The 14,255-nt window shown below is 47.8% G+C and overlaps 1 protein-coding gene across 9 annotated transcripts in view; it reads left to right on the plus strand.

Annotated features, from left to right (window-relative positions):
• The window catches only part of ST3GAL3 (ST3 beta-galactoside alpha-2,3-sialyltransferase 3), an 810,547-nt gene extending 800,386 nt beyond the window's left edge, over positions 1-10,161 (plus strand). For all 9 annotated transcript variants that reach the window (XM_063939361.1, XM_063939357.1, XM_063939363.1 and 6 more), the window contains 3 exons: positions 1,100-1,246; positions 3,489-3,635; positions 9,130-10,161. In XM_063939361.1, the coding sequence (XP_063795431.1) occupies positions 1,100-1,246; positions 3,489-3,635; positions 9,130-9,219 (384 nt within the window). In that variant the 3' untranslated portion in view covers positions 9,220-10,161. The remainder of the gene's footprint in view (positions 1-1,099; positions 1,247-3,488; positions 3,636-9,129) is intronic.
• The last annotated feature ends 4,094 nt before the right edge of the window (positions 10,162-14,255 follow it).

The following is a 14,255-nucleotide window of genomic DNA, read 5'->3' on the forward strand; positions in this document are numbered from 1 at the left end:
TATAGCTCATTACTCCCATAACTCCTATATCATATAACTCATTACTCCCATAACTCCTATATCATATAACTCATTACTCCCATAACTCCTATATCATATAGCTCATTACTCCAATAACTCCTATATCACATAACTCATTACTCCCATAACTCCTATATCACATAACTCATTACTCCCATAACTCCTATATCATATAACTCATTACTCCCATAACTCCTATATCACATAACTCATTACTCCCATAACTCCTATATCACATAACTCATTACTCCCATAACTCCTATATCACATAACTCATTACTCCCATAACTCCTATAGCATATAACTCAGTACTCCCATCACATATAACTCATTACTCCCATAACTCCTATATCATATAGCTCATTACTCCCATAACTCCTATATCATATAACTCATTACTCCCATAACTCCTATATCACATAACTCATTACTCCCATAACTCCTATAGCATATAACTCATTACTCCCATCACATATAACTCATTACTCCCATAACTCCTATATCATATAGCTTATTACTCCCATAACTCCTATATCATATAGCTCATTACTCCCATAACTCCTATATCATATAGCTTATTACTCCCATAACTCCTATATCATATAGCTCATTACTCCCATAACTCCTATATCATATAACTCATTACTCCCATAACTCCTATATCACATAACTCATTACTCCCATAACTCCTATATCATATAACTCATTACTCCCATAACTCCTATATCATATAACTCATTACTCTCATAACTCCTATATCATATAGCTCATTACTCCCATAACTACCAAATCATATAACTCATTACTCCCATAACTCCTATATCACATAACTCATTACTCCCATAACTCCTATATCATATAGCTCATTACTCCCATAACTCCTATAGTATATAACTCATTGCTCCCATCACATATAACTCAATGCTCCCGTAACTCCTAGTATATATCATGTGCTGCTGTGCAGTTTTGGCCTCTAACCCATTCATGGTAAGTCATCGATACAATAGCAATGTGTAAGGTTATCTGGTTTCCATGGTACAACCTACAGTTTAATTACCTTCAATTTCTTGTCTCTCAGAGTGCTGCGGATGGATTCTGGAAGTCAGTGGCCACCCGCGTACCACGTGAGCCACGGGATATTCGTATCCTCAACCCATACTTCATCCAGGAAGCAGCATTCAGTTTCATTGGGCTGCCATTCAACAATGGACAAATGGGAAGAGGGGTAAGGTTCTAGAAAGAAGATGGTCAATGTTTTAAGTTAATGTCTTTATTATTTTAGTGGTATAAAGCTCAGAGGAAATAAAGATAAAATGCCCACTATATATATAACCTACTTTCCTTCTGTAACTGTCACAACGATTCCGCTATAAAGTCCATTTAAAAATGCTTTATTGAATTATCCTTGCCCTGTGCCCGATAAGTGAGTGTTTCTCCCCAGAGGGACACATAGTGGGCCTGGTGTGTGGATCTCCCCCCAGTGGAGAGCTGTGGTCGATCTCGTTCCTGTGGCATCCACCAGTGTGATAACAGGCCTTAGAACAGCAGCTGTTAGTGTTGGGAAATCGTTTTACACTTATATACTGAAGCCGCAGAATGACGGTGATAACCACACTTTGATATGTAATGATTTCTCTGGACTGAAGATTCCTAGATCTTTTCCTGACTAGATGTGACTACAGGCGATTGCTCACTGAACCTGCTCTGCATCGCTGTCTGTTCTGTCGCCACCTTATTTTCTGTGGCTGAGGAATAACAATACTTGATAAGAGACTGTTCACCAGCTCCCACATACGGAGCGGCTTCTCGCTCTTTTCACCGTACACTCACAGCTGAAACAAAAATTGCTGTCAGGAAGACTGATCACTGTACAAATACCGTACGTTACCCATGGCCAAGATACTTTACATTCAGTTCAGATAATGCAACAGATTTGTATCTTTTCCCAAGGGGGTTACCAATAGGTAAATTCTACCTTAAGGCCTTGTAGTGACTGGCGTGTGACATAGCATTTGTGCTTTAGTTCGGGAGGTCACTGTAGGTCACTACATTCGCCTCTATGCACTAAGTACAATGAGTGATGCTTGAAAAACCACGATGCCTTCATAAAGGCAGGTGGGCTGTTACTGGTAACAATAGGCCAGATTTAGAGTCGAACACAAGTAGATGTAGATACAGTAGATCTCACGATTGTTGCGCATTGTCTGTAGCAAAGTATAAAGATCTTTGAACAGCTAAGTGCAATTCCGTCATATACATTTCAGTGTTACAATAGCTGCACTTGCCGCTGGGTGGGCGTGACTGGGCCAAGTGATTTGCGGGTGTATTGTGGGGATGTAGGTGGAATTGCCCACAATTAGTGCATGCAGAGATCTGACTGATTACAGGTGGATCTCTTGCACCGGATATTGGATAAGGGGCAGTGCTGCCGTATATATCGTGCAACTATGAATTTATTTCAAAATGCTGCATCTGATTTGTGTGCAGCTCTGAACTAGACCCAAAGAGTCCATTGTCAGATTCATTTACGCCAATGGTGTGCAAGCCTTCACCTGCGTTCAGCTCCTGCCTGCTTTATAGGGGGTATGCAATTAGCTGCGATCATTTCGGAGCTAATGAATTCGCCCCACTGACTATTCAATTAGGGCCGTTTTTGACCATTTTGAAGGCTTTTATACCCTCAAGTGGTGATCGCTAAATAATTTCCTGAGATGCAGAGCTATGGATCAGCCGGGTCTCAGGGAAGTATTCAATGAGGTTATGAGTTGCCTGGCCGCGCTGGGAGAAGTGAAAGAGATGGGGAGTTTGCTGTCTGTCTGGAGCCTGTAACCGGGGATTATCACCAGATCTGCACTGTGACATATGGGCGATTATTCTCTCGCCTGGCTGATTTAGTGTTTCCATCTGCTCTGTGCAGCCCACTGCGGACAATAAGGAATTATGCACAAACTCTTTCTTCTGGAAGCCATCAGTGAGGGATGGGTATTAGCAGGGAAGTATCACATGGCAGCGCTATATCATTATCTTTAAGATGATTTGCAATCCATCCCAAGTATATTGGTCCCTTGGCCCTTTCCTCTGACTTCAGCCACTAGGCGTTCTGTGGAATTCACATTGTGTTTCGCCTGCTGTGTGATACTTTCATTGTTTTGTTACAAGAGGATGAGCCCCTACCACCAAGGCTTCCTGCAGAGGATCCAAAATTTGTCAGGTCCACACGGTGAGCGTCCTCTTTGCAGCATACTAAAATCTCGTACAGATAGATATATAGAATAGCAATAAAACAAACTCTGAAACCACTAATGATTCTGTGCTCATTCTAAGCACTCGTTATAAGTCTGTCATCCCGGGATGGCGGCTGATCAGGCGACTGGCTGTCTATGCCGCAGTTTGGATGCAGGTGGTGGGTTATCCTGTGCGGTGGGGAATGTGCTGCTGTAATCTTTGTGTCTGTCTCTTCTCCGCAGAACATCCCTACTCTAGGCAGTGTTGCTATCACTATGGCACTACACAACTGTGATGAGGTGTCAGTGGCAGGTTTTGGGTATGATATGAACCTTCCGAATGCGCCTCTACACTACTACGAGACTATCAAGATGGCAGCCATTAAAGAGGTAATACTCGCTTTCCCTGGTGCGGATTTATATAGTCACCTTTACACTTACAACTGAATTCTCTTTACCGGTAAGAGGGCTCATTTAGGGCCTGATGCAGAGATGGGCACACTGCCAATATCAGATATAGTGGAGCAATGTTTTGCTACTGCGCAGGCATCTAACTCGCACACCGCCTGCCTCTAACTCGCACACCGCCTGCCTCTAACTCGCACACCGCCTGCCTCTAACTCGCCTCTCACTCCCACACCGCCTGCCTCTCACTCCCACACCGCCTGCCTCTAACTCCCACATCGCCTGCCTCTAACTCCCACATCGCCTGCCTCTAACTCGCACACCGCCTGCCTCTAACTCGCACACCGCCTGCCTCTAACTCGCACACCGCCTGCCTCTAACTCCCACATAGCCTACCTCTAACTCGCCTCTCACTCCCACACCGCCTGCCTCTCACTCCCACACCGCCTGCCTCACTCCCACATCGCCTGCCTCTAACTCGCACACCGCCTGCCTCTAACTCGCACACCGCCTGCCTCTAACTCGCACACCGCCTGCCTCTAACTCGCCTCTCACTCCCACACCGCCTGCCTCTCACTCCCACACCGCCTGCCTCACTCCCACATCGCCTGCCTCACTCCCACATCGCCTGCCTCTAACTCCCACATCGCCTGCCTCTAACTCCCACATTGCCTGCCTCTAACTCGCACACCGCCTGCCTCTAACTCCCACATAGCCTGCCTCTAACTCCCACATAGCCTGCCTCTAACTCGCACACCGCCTGCCTCTAACTCCCACATAGCCTGCCTCTAACTCCCACATAGCCTGCCTCTAACTCGCCTCTCACTCCCACACCGCCTGCCTCACTCCCACATCGCCTGCCTCTAACTCCCACATCGCCTGCCTCTAACTCCCACATCGCCTGCCTCTAACTCGCACACCGCCTGCCTCTAACTCGCACACCGCCTGCCTCTAACTCGCCTCTCACTCCCACACCGCCTGCCTCTCACTCCCACACCGCCTGCCTCACTCCCACATCGCCTGCCTCTAATTCGCACACCGCCTGCCTCTAACTCCCACATAGCCTGCCTCTAACTCGCCTCTCACTCCCACACCGCCTGCCTCTCACTCCCACATCGCCTGCCTCACTCCCACATCGCCTGCCTCTAACTCGCACACCGCCTGCCTCTAACTCGCACACCACCTGCCTCTAACTCGCCTCTCACTCCCACACCGCCTGCCTCTCACTCCCACACCGCCTGCCTCACTCCCACATCGCCTGCCTCTAACTCCCACATCGCCTGCCTCTAACTCCCACATCGCCTGCCTCTAACTCGCACACCGCCTGCCTCGCACACCGCCTGCCTCTAACTCGCACACCGCCTGCCTCTGACTCCCACACCGCCTGCCTCTGACTCCCACACCGCCTGCCTCTGACTCCCACACCGCCTGCCTCTGACTCCCACATCGCCTGCCTCTAACTCCCACATCGCCTGCCTCTAACTCGCACACCGCCTGCCTCTAACTCGCACACCGCCTGCCTCTAACTCCCACATAGCCTGCCTCTAACTCGCCTCTCACTCCCATACCGCCTGCCTCTGACTCCCACACCGCCTGCCTCACTCCCACATCGCCTGCCTCACTCTCACATCGCCTGCCTCTAACTCGCACACCGCCTGCCTCTAACTCGCACACCGCCTGCCTCTGACTCCCACACTCCCTGCCTCTGACTCCCACACCGCCTGCCTCTAACTCCCACACCGCCTGCCTCTATCTCGCACACCGCCTGCCTCTCACTCGCCTCTCACTCCCACACCGCCTGTCTCTAACTCCCACACCGCCTGCCTCTAACTCCCACACCGCCTGCCTCTAACTCCCACATCGCCTGCATCTAACTCGCACACCGCCTGCCTCACTCCCACATCGCCTGCCTCTAACTCCCACATCGCCTGCCTCTAATTCGCACACCGCCTGCCTCTAACTCCCACATAGCCTGCCTCTAACTCGCCTCTCACTCCCACACCGCCTGCCTCTCACTCCCACACCGCCTGCCTCTCACTCCCACACCGCCTGCCTCTCACTCCCACACCGCCTGCCTCTAACTCGCACACCGCCTGCCTCTGACTCCCACACCGCCTGCCTCTGACTCCCACACCGCCTGCCTCTGACTCCCACACCGCCTGCCTCTGACTCCCACACCGCCTGCCTCTGACTCCCACACCGCCTGCCTCTAACTCCCACATCGCCTGCCTCTAACTCGCACACCGCCTGCCTCTAACTCGCACACCGCCTGCCTCTAACTCCCACATAGCCTGCCTCTAACTCGCCTCTCACTCCCACACCGCCTGCCTCTGACTCCCACACCGCCTGCCTCACTCCCACATCGCCTGCCTCTAACTCGCACACCGCCTGCCTCTAACTCGCACACCGCCTGCCTCTCACTCGCCTCTCACTCCCACACCGCCTGTCTCTAACTCCCACACCGCCTGCCTCTAACTCCCACACCGCCTGCATCTAACTCCCACACCGCCTGCCTCTAACTCGCACACTCCCTGCCTCTAACTCCCGCACCACCTGCATCTAACGCCCTTACCACCTGCATCTAACTTGCACACCGCTTGCATCTAACTCAACTCTCCCCACGCCTGCATCTAACTCTCACCGCGCCTGCATCTAACTCTCACCGCACCTGCATCTAACTTTGTAAGTGGCTAACAAGCATTCTACGCCACAGTGATTTGTGATTGTTTCAACCAGCTTTTCATTTCAGGCTGTGATCAATTACTTCAGCTAATACAACAGCTTCACTGGCTTGTCAATTTCCATTTGGTTATTTTCCTTCAGATGCGGCCTTCCAGTAAATAAGGGACAATATTCAAAGTTTTATATAGGATTCTTTTTAACGAATTAAGTGTTATTTTTGCAATCTATGCTACATGTATTTTATGCCATATACATTTTAATTGCAATATTCATTAAATAATTTATATTTATTTCCGGCTCTCCATTTGTTTGAAATTATAGTGCTGCTCCCACGAGCGCTGCTATTTTCCAAACCTCCTGCAGAGTATCATTGTAAGCTTGCGAGCAGGGCCCTCCTACCTCTATGACTGTTTGTTTTTACCCAGTTTTGTCATCTAATTGTGTCCAGTTGTAAAGCGCATCAGAATTTGCTGCGCTATATAAGAAACTGTTAATAAATAAAGTATCAGTGATTGGTTCTAGCAGTAGCATTAGAATAGTCCGCAAAGCTGCCATCATGTCAGGGCGACTGTTTACGACCTTGTCTGGTCATGGACAGGAATCCAGCACAGTGAGGTGGTGAGCATTTGGCTATTGCCAGGGGGAGCTAAGCCGGACTTGCCTGCAGAGAAGGAGGTACAGTAGGAGAGTCTGCACTGGAGCATACTATCATCAGCCACATCGGGGTTTTCAAAATCTAAGTTAGACTTTCCATGAATCTCGTATATGATCAATACGTAACGATATAGGTGACTCAGTTATAACTGTATTTTAAATATGTAATACAGATGAGTACTCTTACATCCTTGCTGCAGTCACGCTAAACAGCCCTTCAAGTCGCGTCATGCCATGGTAGGACTTGGTAGCGCTGAGCTTTTTCCGCAAAAATGGGTCTTATACACAATGTAATGCAATAGGACGCACAAGCAGCTTCTGTTGATTAAAATGATATGCGGCATGCCTATATTCTGTGTGTAATAGCGGCTCTATCTGCATCCAAAATGAAACGTTAGTGTTTTCCACGAAAGCACTGTAGCATAGCATTTTGTATGCAAATACAGTCGCAGTCACACACAGAATATAGGCATGCTGCATATCATTTTAATCAGCAGAAGCTGCTTGTGCGTCCTATTGCATTACATTGCGTATAAGACGCATTTCGGCAAAAGATGCAGAAAAGACATCCGGCGCTACAGAGTCGCACGGCAGTCACGCGTTATGTATAACACGACTTGTAGCTCATGGAGCAATGTAGTGCAAGCAGTGTAGCCCATGTGAGGAAGCAGTGGCACCGGCAACAGTTTGATAGTAAAGTCCTTAACGCGTTTCCCCGTCTCAGTATGTTATTGGCGGCTTCCTTAGAAGGTTGTTGGTGGGGAAACACGTTAAGGACGTTACTATCAAACTGTTGCCGGTACCTGTACTTCCTCACATGGGCTGCACAGCTTGCACTACTCTCCCTCCAGAGAAGGCTACATTCCCTGCATAAGCAACAGCAGCCGGGAGGTGAGCTCACACCTTACTGACGTCTTGCCCAGCACAATAGCTGATAGAGTTACCTGCTTTTATTATTCTAAGAAAACTATTGTCTGGCCAGGAATAAACCAAGCAGGAGATAATTATACTATATATTAATATCTACTGACAAACGTTGATCATGTAGCAGACGACATTAATCAGAGTGACTGCTGCCTTATTAACACCCTGCTGCTTCTACTGTCACACAGGACGGTGACTATTACTGACAACTACTCAGCACAAGAAATGCATGTCAGCTTTTCTGGAAGAACTTTTATATTAGTCATTCAAGGGCTGGATTACAAGTCTCTCAGTTATGACTGTACATGACCTCTAATAAACCAGCATTAGACACACAGGCAAATACATAGCTTGGCATATATATCCCTGCTACGGGAGCAGTATGATTTACTGGCACACGGGATCCAGGCGTTCGTAACACCGACACCGTGATCCCGATTTTTAAGAAGCCGACAGGGCTGAAGAAGGGGCGTTCCGCCTAATTTCCCCCCCTCCCCCGCAGCCTAACCCTAACCACCCCCTTGGTGCCTAAACCTAACCCCCCTATCCCTGCTGCCTAAACCTAACCCACCTGACCACTGACAATGCCTGCAGCCGGAATCCCGACCACTGACGATGCCTACAGCCGGAATCCCAACCACTGACTGCCTACAGCCGGAACTCCGACCACTGACGATGCCTACAGCCGGAATCCCGGCTAACGGGCTATTCCACTCGTGGGTGTCCATGACATCCATAGAGTGAGAATAGAACCTGTGGCATCATTGCTCTCTCCCCCCTGCCGGCATTTTGGCGGCCGGGATCCCGGCTGCTGTCATACCATTCCCAACGCCTCTCAACAGTTGTCTTCCAATACCTAGGACAGGCATATTTTATTATAACACCGTCCGTAAGGTATTACTCTCTGATTTCAGCAGAAGGCTTTTATGTGACACAATGGCAGTTGTATTAACCTGGAGAAGGCATAAGGAAGTGATAAACCAGTGATATGTGCAAGGTGATAAACGCACCAGCCAATCAGATCCTAACTATTAATCTACATATTGGAGCTGATTGGCTGGTGCATTTATCACCTTGCATTTATCACTGGTTTATCACCTCCTTATGCCTTCTCCAGGTTAATACATCTACCCCATTGTGCATTACAATGGATATACGCCGTCACAACACTGACTGTGCACTACTGACACCCTTTCTCTGTGTCCTATCTATGTTACAGTCATGGACTCACAACATCCAGAAGGAGAAGGACTTCTTACGGAAGCTGGTTAAGGCGCGTGTAATTAATGATCTCACTAGCGGCATCTGATGGGAAACTTCGTAACATGGACACTAACCATTCCCAGAGCTACAGTATTGTGAACGGACCTCGAGATGGAAAAGCAGACAGGCTTGCATGCCATGAAGGTGTCTGAAATTCCACGGGTCAGCTCAGTGGGACACAACTCAGCGGCCATAAGAAGAGGAAGAAGCGACAACTATTCTTAAAGAACTTTTACCTTTTTATTTTTTAAGTAGTTCTGACTTTAATACTGAAAAAGGACACTGTTATCGTGTTAAAGAAGTCTATGTGCCAAGCGTACCTCTGGTGGCTTTGGTGGGTGCGGGTGGTACAGCACATGCATTTTGAATGTATAAAGTATTATTTTTTAGATGCAAGCATGGGAGGAGATATGGGTAAGAATACACTAATACATATGCAGGTAAATGCACATACTGACATATCTCTGACTGCTACTTGCAGGTTCCTTCACTTGTGAAGATAGAAAATATGACCGTCCAGGAATGGGGCATTGTTGGTGCTGCTATTATGTAGATAGGCAAATATTTGATCTATCTATATACAGTATCTGTCTTTGATGAGTGTTTTTATGTTTGATGGGGGGTTCGGGGGGGGTAACTTGTATACTTTAAAGTCATCGATCAGTGTTAGACTTGTGCCGTTGATCAGTGTTTGATTCCTTTACACCCAGAAGAACCATAACAGCAGTCAGCCTATTGGCTTGGTTCAGTCGCTGCCCTTAAGCTTATAGGGGAAAGCAGTCTGATCCGAGGACAGAGCAGGTTCCTTCTACCAACATTTGTGTGACTCATGGAGCTATCAGCAATACATTTCATATCAGTTAGAGCCATGGAGACAGCACTACACATGCCACAGCTGTATACTGATCCTTACTGAGCAGTGACATCATTCCACTAGAGTGGCCGATCTATCATTAAACTCCATTCTAAGCTGGAAACACTGTATTTCCTTTTCTGTCTTGTTGTGTTTCATTACGGTTACACTAATGTGCTAACGTCACACCCTGTACACAAACATACACAATACATAATAACCTGTGTGTCTAATATATGGTCTGTCTTGCCAAATGTAATCGATAAGGTTAGTAGAAGCCACCAAGTGGCTATATGAATAAGCTTACCGTACTATCCCTTTAAACGGTATCCGGACTCCAGGTCGACAGCACAAAGGTCGACACACCTTATGTCGACGCCAATTGGCCGACACACCTTAAGTCGACATGGACAAAAGGTCGACATGGAAAAGGTCGACATGAGTTTTTCGCGATTTTTTTCTTTTTTTGAACCTTTTCATACTTAACGATCCACGTGGACTACGATTGGAACGGTAAAGTGTGCCGAGCGAAGCGGTAGCGGAGCGAAGGCACCATGCCCGAAGCATGGCGAGCCATGCGAGGGGACGCGGTGCACTAATTGGGGTTCCCGGTCACTCTACGAAGAAAACGACACCAAAAAACCCATAAAAAACTCCTGTCGACCCTTTTCCATGCCGACCTTGTTCCTGTCGACCTTTTGTCCATGTCGACATAAGGTGTGTCGACAAATTGGCGTCGCCATAATGTGTGTCGACCTTTGTGCTGTCGACCCTCAGTCCCAGACCCCCTTTAAACCGGGACACTGATGAATTACACAAGTTCTGGGGCTGGCTGACTTCAAGCCGGCATTTCACCTGGTTTTAATCAGCCACGGAACCTGTGTCATCCAGGAGTGTCCCAGATTAAAGGGATAGTATGGTAAGCCTGCGTATGAAGACACAGGGCCTGATCTGAGGTGGAAGCGAAGCACAAAAAGAGCAGGTAACTTTGCACTTGGGTAATACCATGCTGCACTGCAGGTGGGGCAGATGTAAGATGTGAGAGGGGGCGTGTTCACACTCAGATCTAGATTGCAGTGTGTAAATAAAGCGGTCCAGTGTTTGTGGGTTACATGCAAGAGCAGCCGGTATTTACCCTGCATGCAAAAATATATATTTACACATCTAGCATTGCAGCAGGGTTGTCCTGGGGCACAGTTACTTGCAGGCTCTCAGTGTCTATGTGGGGCAACATCTGATCGGATGTTCCAGAAGTGGGGGCAGTACCGAGCAGTTTTGTGCAGGAAGATATGCGATATTCAACTGTGTAGATGAGATAGTGACCTAACCAGATCCTTTACGTTTGGTTCTAATGGTGGCGGTGGCTGACTTTTTTTTTTTTTTCCTTTACAGTTTGACAGCAAATAGGGAAGGAGATAATGGGGTGATTTATGACCCAAACACTACTACCGTAACCAGAGATGTTCATGTTCTTGAAGTTCTGAAATAAATGTTTAGTCTTTAACATCAACAAACAAAAAATGCAGCATAATTGCTGGAGCAGCGTTAGTAACTACATGACGCCCGTGTTAGAATAGGAGAGAGTTACTGCGCAGTCTCCAATATGGCTCCTCGGGGGATGCGTCATTCCATTATCCAGATTGCCCCCAGTACTACCCTGCACTGCTACCGCATCCAGGAGACAGTACCAGATGCTTCACTTCATGCCCTCAGCCAGTGTAACAGTGAGTACGGCTGGTAAACCACACTGCCTGGCTAAGCTAAAGTGGACTTGAATAGGATCAGTTATAGTTCCGCTGGTGTTTACAAATCACCATCCGCACACACATTTCCAGCAGCAGGAGACGGACTGTTTTTTGTGTTCACTACAGGCCACCATCCAGTTACCGCCCAGGAGCGCCAATCACTTTTCAATTCTTATACCATCTGACCCGATGGCGACAGTCCCATGTTGCGTACTCTGTGTAACGCAGGCGCTGCGGGGGCTTGCAGAATTTCTCACACATCTGCAGTTGCTGAACTACATGAACACTGGTATTGCGTGCCAATCTAAAACAGGACCTGGGAATAGCTTAGCGGAATATTTACTAAGCGTCGGTTTTGGGTTTTCCGGCAATTTTTATCTATTGCAGAAGAAGTCAGAAACGGTTACATTGATCGCTCTCTTATGAGGAAAATACTATTTTATTAATATATTAGTGGAAAACTGATTCACTATTAAGAGAGCAATATTATTAATGGGTATCGGTCGTTGGGTTGACACACATTAGGTTGACATGCATTGGGTCGACCACTAAATGTCAACATGCACTAGGTCGACAGGGTATCTAGGTCGACAGGGTCGTTAGATCAACGAGCAAGGTCGACAAGTCAAAAGGTTGAGATGGGTTTTTTAACTTTTTTTGGTGTCGTTTTCTTCGTAGAGTGACGGGGAACCCCAATTAGTGCACCGCGTCCCCTCGCATGGCTCGCCATTCTTTGGGCAAGGTGCCTCGCTCCATTACCGCTGCTCTCGGCACAGATTACCGTTCCCATTAGTAGTCCACGTGGATCGTAAAGTATGAAAAAGGTCAAAAAATGAAAAAACTCGTGAAAAACTCGTGTTGACCTTTTGACCTGTCGACCTTGCACATGTCGACCTTTAGTGGTCGACCCAATGCTTGTCGACCTAACGACTGCAACCCTTATTAATCATATCAAGGGGCAATATTAAGTAAATATGAATGTATTTAGTGATGGAGGAAGCATTATATATTTCTGGTGTGTATACCATTTATATATCTATAAATCTGGGATGGGCAAAATTTGTCCCTCCAGCTGTTGTTGAACTACACGTCCCAGCATGCCTTGCAACAGTTTTAGCATGGCCAAATAGCAAAACTGTAGCAAGGCATGCTGGTATGTGTAGTTCAACAACAGCTGGAGGGCCGAAGGTTCCCCATCCCTGCTACAAAGTAATAAAATGTTCCCCTCATCATTAAAATACATTTAAATACATTTTGGAACCCTGCAGTTTTGCTTTGGCATTAGGGGCCGATTCATGTTTGTACGCAATGTCCCTGCACAATTTTAAAACGGCAAGATGCATCCTGCCCTCGTCTGTCCCTGCCTGTGGGCCATGATCCACACACAGTAGTGGCGGTTGCTGATTCCTGGTTAAGGCAGTCACCACATATTTCTCTAACGTCCTAAGTGGATGCTGGGACTCCGTAAGGACCATGGGGAATAGCGGCTCCGCAGGAGACTGGGCACAACTAAAAGAAAGCTTTAGACTAACTGGTGTGCACTGGCTCCTCCCACTATGACCCTCCTCCAGACCTCAGTTAGAATCCTGTGCCCGGCTGAGCTGGATGCACACTAGGGGCTCTCCTGAGCTCCTAGAAAGAAAGTATATTTTAGGTTTTTTATTTTACAGTGAGATCTGCTAGCAACAGACTCACTGCAGCGAGGGACTAAGGGGAGAAGAAGCGAACCTACCTAACTGGTGGTAGTTTGGGCTTCTTAGGCTACTGGACACCATTAGCTCCAGAGGGATCGACCGCAGGACCCGACCTTGATGTTCGGTCCCGGAGCCGCGCCGCCGGCCCCCTTACAGAGCCAGAAGCAAGAAGTGTTCCAGAAAATCGGCGGCAGAAGACTTCTGTCTTCAACAAGGTAGCGCACAGCACTGCAGCTGTGCGCCATTGCTCCTCATGCACACCTCACACTCCGGTCACTGATGGGTGCAGGGCGCTGGGGGGGGCCGCCCTGAGGGCAATATAAGACACCTTGGCTGGCAAATCTACACCATATATAGTCTGGAAGGCTATATAGGTGTAAAAATACCCCTGCCAGAATTCCAGAAAAAGCGGGAGAAGTCCGCCGGAAAAGGGGCGGGGCTATCTCCCTTAGCACACTGGCGCCATTTTTCCCTCACAGCTCCGCTGGAAGGACGCTCCCTGGCTCTCCCCTGCATTGTGCCAAGCTACATAAGGGTAAAAAAGAGAGGGGGGGCACTAAATTTAGGCGCAGTATATATATATATATATATATATATATATATATAATATAAGCAGCTATAAGGGAAAAAACACTCATTTATAGTGGGATCCCTGTGTTATATAGCGCTCTGGTGTGTGCTGGCATACTCTCTCTCTGTCTCCCCAAAGGGCTTTGTGGGGTCCTGTCCTCTGTCAGAGCATTCCCTGTGTGTATGCGGTGTGTCGGTACGGCTGTGTCGACATGTTTGA

Source organism: Pseudophryne corroboree, chromosome 9 (assembly GCF_028390025.1).
Source record: "Pseudophryne corroboree isolate aPseCor3 chromosome 9, aPseCor3.hap2, whole genome shotgun sequence".
Classification (NCBI taxonomy): Eukaryota; Metazoa; Chordata; class Amphibia; order Anura; family Myobatrachidae; genus Pseudophryne; species Pseudophryne corroboree.